General features: G+C 41.4%; 1 protein-coding gene across 1 annotated transcript in view; it reads left to right on the top strand.

The window, feature by feature from the left end:
- Window positions 1–1,090: 1,090 nt before the first annotated feature.
- Window positions 1,091–8,270, top strand: part of LOC126356354 (zwei Ig domain protein zig-8-like) — a 763,413-nt gene continuing 756,233 nt past the window's right edge. Inside the window, exon 1 of the mRNA XM_050007343.1 lies at window positions 1,091–1,265. Within this exon, the coding sequence (XP_049863300.1) occupies window positions 1,220–1,265 (46 nt within the window). The 5' untranslated portion in view covers window positions 1,091–1,219. The remainder of the gene's footprint in view (window positions 1,266–8,270) is intronic.

Genomic DNA, 8,270 nt, shown 5'->3' with positions numbered 1-8,270 from the left:
GATTTTTCCAGGAAGTGCTTCAAAGGAAAGAGAGAATCCACAGTGAGGAAATTCCTTAGGCTAGACCTGCAAGTATAGCAACTACTGCTACGGGTTACCAATTCTTGTGGTAGCTTATTGAAAATGGATGCAGCACAATACCATACGCCATCTTGCACAAGAGTCAAGAAGGTGCGATCCAAAAACAGACAAGAATTATGGATAGTAAAGACCGAGTAAAATCAACTGTTTCTTATGCAAGCCTCCCATTGCAAACACCAAAAGACATTAAGGAAGAATAATGGTTCAAATGGCTCTGAGCACTATGGGACTTGACTACTGTGGTCATCAGTCCCCTAGAACTTAGAACTACTTAAAGCTAACTAACCTAAGAACATCACACACATCCATACCAGAGGCAGTCGCGTGGTCGCAGGTTCGAACCCTGCCTCGGGCATGGATATGTGTGATGTCCTTAGGTTAGTTAGGTTTAAGTAGTGCTAAGTTCTAGGGGACTGATGACCACAGATGTCAAGTCCCATAGTGCACAGCACCATTTGAACCACTTTTTTCTTGGAAGTTCTTCACAGAAAAGAGAGAATGAACCGTGAGGTATTATATATTAGTAGTGGTCTGAACACAGATCCCTAAGACAACCCTTACTTAACCGTGTCCACTTCAGACAGCACCTCATAATCGTTCTCACTGTTGCAAAGAATGATCTTTTGCTGGGGGTTATCAAAATGTGAGAAGTACAGTGCTTCGGAACGTACGGAAGCTTGCCCACGAGAGGTGTCGCCAGTTTTGCGTTTTAACACCTTCGTGGCGCTACTGATTCCCCGATGGAATCTGCAAGCAAGGGTAAACTTTTCGAAGCACAGAGTGGAGGCATCCGTGTCGGACGTGCGGCTTTTTGCGGTGGAGGGCATTCTCAAGCCGCGCGCGCCGGAGACGCCGCTGATGCACTCGGCTTTCACTGGCCGCTGGAGCTGCAGCGACCGGCGGCGGTAGGCAGCGGCGAGTCGGGCCCAGTCTACCCGGTGGCGCGGGGGCGGCCCGGGAGGGTGGGGCCGTGTGCGCATGCGCGCTGCCCGCCGCCGGCGTCACTCGCGCCCCGGCCGCTGCGGAGGCCGCACGCGACGCCGTCGCCGCCTCAGACGAGCGCCGCGACGCCCATGGGCCGACACCGGCCGCCGCTGCCGCCCCCGCTGCCGCCTCCGCCGCCGCCACCGCCGTCGACATGAGCCGCCTCACGCTGCTGCTGCTGTCCCTCTCCCTGCACGCAGGTCAGCCCCGCGTTGCGCCACTCGCGGCTCTACTCAACTATTACGTGACTGTGTGCCTACTCCGATCGCTAAGTGAAGTTCAGAGATATCAATCGTGCGCCACTGCACACTTAAGATATTCGTCGTGTACCAATAGTTCCCCTGTAACTGTGGCCAGCTGGCACATTATCTACGCTTCCTGTGACCCTTATGAATGTGCGTTGACTTCATGTGCAAAATTCTCGTAGAATGCAAGCCATTAATGTAACTTCCTGTACCAGTCTGCTAATGTTTACTTGCCGCTTGAACGTGGTCACATACGAGTAACAACTGTGCTGATACAGATTTATATGTCTTGGATCGTATTGTTCCTTGGCGATGACATAACAATGTATTAGCCCCTGTGATAATTTCCCTACATGTTTTTGCCAGTGTCTCTTACTGCAGACCTTTCGTTTGAGATCGAGTAAGCGAACAGTATGCATCACTGTGTTTATCCCAGTGACAATTTACGTGGATCATTGTTATGTCCTCATAGTCGATTTTGGCTATAAAGAGAAGAAATTTCGTGTGATGTGGAATACTTAATAGAGCAATGCTAAGACAGAGTAATGTGGGACGCACTGTACATAATACGTTTCTCGTCGTGTTGCGAAAGAGAACACCCGATCATACAGAAGATGCACACGAATAATATGTCTCAAATATTACTCTCCGTTATTGGTGACTGATACCAACATAAAAGTCCCACTAACTTTTTCCTTAAAGTTTTTATCAGTTTGCATCCTGTTATAGGCTGTTCAGTATATTATTAGAGCTCCGTTTCGGGTGGAATAAACGAAGCCTTTATGTCACTGAGTATCGCGCTAATGGTATGCTTCGTTCATTGTTGTCCACACAGTTGTTTTTGCCAGGAAACAAACTTTGTCGGATGTGGAGTACGTATTGGTGGACTTCAAAATAACAATGTTTGGAAAGTACGTGTACTTGTTGTATTTCTCACTGCGTTTGCAAAAGAGAATACATCATGATAATATTCGTGAGCAAATGCTATGTGCCTTATCTTGACGTCCATTGGTGTTGACTGATAACAATGTATGACTCCCGCTAATAATTTTCTTGCTGGTTTAGTTTCCGAGTTTCCTAATGCAACCGTCTAACCCTAGCCTACAACTTCGTTGGAGCTAAAATAGTGAACAATGTGTATCGCTGCATTTATCTCACTGAAGATATACTTCGACCATGTTGTCCATTCAGTGATTTCTTTCCTGTAAAGAACAGAAACTTTCATCTCGAGTATCTGTGAGGGCACTGCTGAGCCGAGGTAGTGCCAAAATTATTGCTGCGATGGAGACTTCGTGTTTGTGTAGAGGGTCAATCCCAATTCCACCAACAAAGCTTTATCAGTTTGTTCAGGCATTTTTTCTGTTTTTTTGTAAATGGAACTCCTGGTTTCAGAGCAGTAATAAAATCACGCTTTCGTCCTGAAAAAATACTGTCACGATAGCGAAAAGTCTATCAGCAACACGTAAACAGCGTAACACTGTGTGATGCAAAAACTCTCAGATTCATCAGACCCGAGACAGTACCGAGCACAGCCGATATATCCGTGATGGCAAAGAGTGAAGTGGGAACTACTGTTGTGTAGAGTTAGTGTCATAAGTGAACGGAACAAAAATGCTTCAAAATAAGACACAGTGGGATATTTTGCATTGTTTTGCAAATGTTTCTTTGCAGTATAGATACAAAGATACAAGGGGGGAAAACTAGACGACATGCAACTGCCTTGTTACGAACCACCCGAGACCACGAGTACCTTACGGCTAACACATCCCCAGAAAGCTACATAAATTGTGTCGATGAGGTTCGATTTCACTGCTTAAATCATGAACGGAAGTGACACGTTTTAAATCTATCTATTGTTGGTGGCCTACATCGATATATTAGTCAATCTGAATGTTTCATTCATGCTTTTATTGATGTGTGTGCTATTGCACCCCATTTCAACACATTCGTATCAGGTGGAGTAAATGACGAGTGTGTAGAACTGCGTAACCCCTCTGATGAAATGCTTCGATCAGTGTTGTGACCATTGACTTCTTCGCACGTAAAGGATAGAAATTGCTCATGATTTCAATAGTTAGCTGATAACTTTAGCAGAAACTGCAGCAATTCTCATGTTTCTCATCGTATCGTAAGAGACAATACAGGATGGTGTAAATAGAGAACTCTCATACTTTTAGTACAAGTAAGTCTCAGCCTTTCGTAAAAGTCATTTACATTATTTTGATGGAGGTTTTTCGTGAATATAGCAAAAACCGACTCACACTTCTAGTCGGTATTCCACTTAACTTACATTTTAAAACGAATTAGGTATTTGATTGTGCTACAGATTACAAAACAAGCAAATTATCCACTCATCTTTTGTAAGGAATGCTTTGTTTAATATTAGTTTTCTTCTTCTATCAGGTTCAATAAGCACTTTTACAGCTGATTCCGAGTCCACATCTCTCATTCGAGGCGTTTCGTGAACTTCAGACACATATTTCGCGCAACACAGCAGACTGGTTCAACATGGTCGTGTGACCAGCGAACTGTCGAATCTCTGTTGCGCGGCGAGAGACAATTGTATCTGATAAACGCTTCCTTTGTACATTGGAATCCAATAAAGTACTCTGCGGATTCAAAGCGCGTGATATTCTGAGATGTTGGAGTGTTTTAGACTCTGTTCCTAGAGGTGTTTATTGGAATGTCATTGGATTCCTGCCACTTGCTGTAATGGACTACACTGTTTTACAGTGTGGTGTCGCAAACTGCTGTGTGTCCTTGCAGGGCCAATGATTAATACGAATCGAGTGCTCCCGTTTGACGACTTTCATCAAATATTTCGATCAACGTAGTTCTATTTATTTTATTTATCGCTCTATATAACATAGGGCATGATCTTTATACGAAAGGGTGCAAGTCACGGGTAATGTATATCGGTGCGTGCCTCTCAACGAGGCTACGCTTCGATTATTTTAATAATCGTGCTCTTTGAGGCAATTCTTTTGATTCGACGTTATCAGTTTCCTCTATGCCAAACAAATTATCTACAATGCATGAGCAAGAACAACTGCAGTCCAACCTGATTTGTGCGTAACTCCGAACACCGTGTTCTTATTTACACATAAGGTTTTGTTAGTCCGCGAAAAACGTAACTGAAAAAAGTGTTAATTAAATTTTATATATACGTAATTAACTGTTGTGCGTAACAAATTCCGGTGGCATAAATTGAGTTTAGGGTAACTGTAATCAGCACTTTAGTTTGGAAAGAAGTCCTGTGATACTTTTCTTAACTTTGTTGAAGTATGGAAGTACAACGAGCGTATGGCGCCGCGTAGGGAAGGGGCAAAATAATGTTAACCACAGCGGGCGGCAAGAAAACAAGGACCCCGCTGGCACTGCTGTTTTCAGTATGAGTATTTCTTTTGTGGTAACAATCGAGAAGTTATGAGATGCTGCGTGACGTTTATTGTAGAACAGTCGTTCTATATATGAGTCGCTTTCGATCAGCCATGGAGAACACCCGATGAGAACATAAAATTCCTTCCAGTGGTGCATGCGAATCCACACAAATTAAAGTCTGAAATTACCTCAGATTTAGGAATTGCCTATACCACACTATCACACAATGTGAGTCATCAGTAAATGAAACGGTATTCTGAACGAGTTTTGAAAATCAGGTTCATAACCAAAAAAGCAGCCGTCGGCGAGAAATTGGATATATGGTTCCAGCAAAAAGGGGCTTCAGATCTATCCATCAGTGCCAACAAGCTGAAAACACAGGCAACAGATTCAGCTAGAAGTGTGAACATCACCGCTGATTTCAATGCTTCATCAAGATTGTTACAAGAATTTAAAGATCGTCGTGGAACCACAAGGGGAACAATTTCCAGCGAACTGAAAGGAGTGAACGACGACAAAGTGAGTCGCGGGATTGGTGAGGTTCTTTCGGGTATACTAAGGGATTATCAATGTCAAAATATGTACAGCTGCGACGAGATCGGTGTATTTTAGTGTCTGCTTGCTAGTGAAGCAACAGCTGAAAAGGATGACTCATGCATTTCCTGGAGGCAAGAGAAGTGAAATTCGCGTGACCGTTCTTCTCGCTACAATTGCAGATGGATCTGACATACTTCCACAACTTGTGACAGGAAACACTAAACATCCATGGTGGTTCAAAGGTGTATAAACGAAATCTGCGGAATACGAATCCTACGGAACAGAATCCAAGAAAAATTCTTTGATGACTACGATTTTAATGGAACAGTTGTTAGAAAAACTAGACATTGGAATGAAAAAGAGAAAGAAAATGATCGTTCTTCTTATGGGTCGATGTAAAGCACATCAACCCGAAGTAGGTTTGGAAAATATCAGAGTGTAACTTTTTCCTACCAATTGCACCAGTCTTCTACAGTCACTTGATTTGGGCAGTGCTGTTAATTTCCCAGAGCATTATAGAAAAATACTGGCCCAGCGATTGATAGTAATGATTGTTGTTGGAAATGAAAATCTCTCCATTAACGCCCTACAAACCGTGGGATTTATTTCGTCTGGCTGGCAGCTGGTGTCATCATCCACAATCAACAACTGTTTCCGTAATGCTGGTGCCTTACTGGAACTGACAGCTGATGGTAATGATGACGGAGACTATGGTAAAGTTGTGTCTGGTAACGAGCCAGCTCCATTCGGCGCAGCAGATTTCTCCGTGTTGTACATTTTGACGGTAATCTTGCCATGTGCGTGGATCTATAGGGGCAGGGGGTTATTAATGATGTGGGACAGCAACACGATGATCATCAAGAAGGCGGACGAGCTTCAAATGATAATGACGGAGATGAAAATGACGGCTTGAATCTAGACACACCTGAACTGAGTGAAGTGTTATGTGCAATCGATGTGCGCTTCGTCACATCACCTCTAAAAATTGTAGTGAGAAGACTCTGTGTATACTAAAAATTTGCAAACTGACACTTAATTCACTGAAAGTGAAGTACACCAAATTATCTGATTTTCTAAAAGCAAGATTATATTGAAAATAATATATTTCGTCATTAATACTATATCGTTGTTGTTTTTCAGTTAGAAGCGCCAAATTACAATACAGTGCCTAATTTCTCTACAGCAACACCAAGTAACATTTTTTCTTGTAATACCGTACTTTGGCTTCGCAGTTTGTAAGGTTTACACGTATAGACCCATTGTACCTTTCTTTAGTGAAAAATATGATGTGTTATTGTACCTACATCTTATTTCTAAGTAATTATGAATTACAATTAATCGTTTCTTTTCCCCTTGATATACACGTAAACCAGGTTCAATTGTACTGGCTAAATTACCGTGCCTTTGTTACTTCTTACCTATTGGAAAAGAATATTTGTCAATATAAATCGTGAAAAATAATGTTTCAAACGAACGCTTCCCAATAAAGTGATTACTGTTAGTAGTCGTAATTAGTAATAATCAAACAACCACTTACTTCGGTGATTATCTTTGACGTCACATGTACATTAAGTTCCGCTGACTAATTACTGAAGATTACCTACAACAACACAGAGCTGGTATACTCGCTTCGTGTAATAGAAGTTTCTTAAACGTCCTTAGACTTACGTAGTAAGAATCTGAATACATAAAACGGCGCTGCGTTTGTGACCGCGTCACCTCACAGGATATGGCTAGGCATCGGTCGCCGCTGTAGGTGACAATGTATACTAGTGGCTTGCAACAGTGTTCGAAATAAATCAATATTCTTCAACATTTTGCCATCACAAATCTAAGAGAATCTCAATGAAACTGATACCTGCTGTTCAGCGATGGTGATTAACATCAGTGTGTTGATGAAGCGTGTAACTGACATAAATTTTGAGTCGTCTAGTTTTCTACGCATATGATTTTATATTTGTTTACTTTTTTGTTCTTACCAAAAACTTATAAAATTTGCTTCAGATATTTCAGTTACTGAATTTTACGATTTTGTCGTTACCATCCTTTGTCAGTCATTTCGTCTTACAGCAGAGCTCTACCAACTTTCTCAATTATTTATTGTATATTTTCCAGTCTCTCTCTTCGTCTACAGTGTTTCTGCTCTTCGACTGAGTCTAGTAGAATAAAAGACATTTTACGACGTCGTAACTCACCTCCTATCAACTTGTTATTCTTCTTCGTGTTTTCCCCATATTTTCTATCTCGCCAATTGTAGGGAAACATCCTTATTTCTTATCATACCATTTTATGAATCGTGTGAGGGCAATACATTTGGATTGGTGATACGATCAGATGTTGACTTGACACCTTAAGCAATCATATAGTGACCTTAATTACGAATGAATACTCACGATAGAGATTGATTTTGACACTAACGTAGGTTTTAGTTTTTGTCCGTATATATCGCACTTATGCCGTAGGTTTCATATTAAACTTTATATCAGAATGTGGGTTAATACTCAGAGACCTGTTTGGAATGCGACGAAGATTTACTCCGAAATTTTGATTGTTCGAGTATTAACCCATGAAGCATTGGTCAATCATTCAGTATACGATTATAACAAGTTTTCTCTGATAACAAACTAAATAGATAACTCTTGTCAATGTGTGTACTTTGATACCAACATGTTTGCAATATCACGGTTGACGTGCTTCCTATACGCGTCCTAGCTACTGCAAAGTAGCTATTAACCCACAATTAGTGTAGAATGTCTTTGTAAATTTAAGCATGAGAATATAAAAGGTTACGTTCCAAACTAAATACATTGCGACTCTTAAATCTGTTTACCGACAAGGAATGTAAATAAATATTTCAGATGATTCCTCTGTGAATACTTACAGAAATATCGTACTTGCACACTATTTTCACTCGTTCTCTAAGCTTTACTATTTTCTTAGTGTACTGGAATGAAGTTATTCCATGCACTTTTGTAAATGTAACTTTGTCGTGCGAAAACAAAAAATATGGCTTACAAACAATATAATGTGAGGAGCATGCAA

Source organism: Schistocerca gregaria, chromosome 1 (assembly GCF_023897955.1).
Source record: "Schistocerca gregaria isolate iqSchGreg1 chromosome 1, iqSchGreg1.2, whole genome shotgun sequence".
Taxonomy (NCBI): Eukaryota; Metazoa; Arthropoda; class Insecta; order Orthoptera; family Acrididae; genus Schistocerca; species Schistocerca gregaria.
This window is presented reverse-complemented; position numbering and strand designations above follow the sequence as displayed.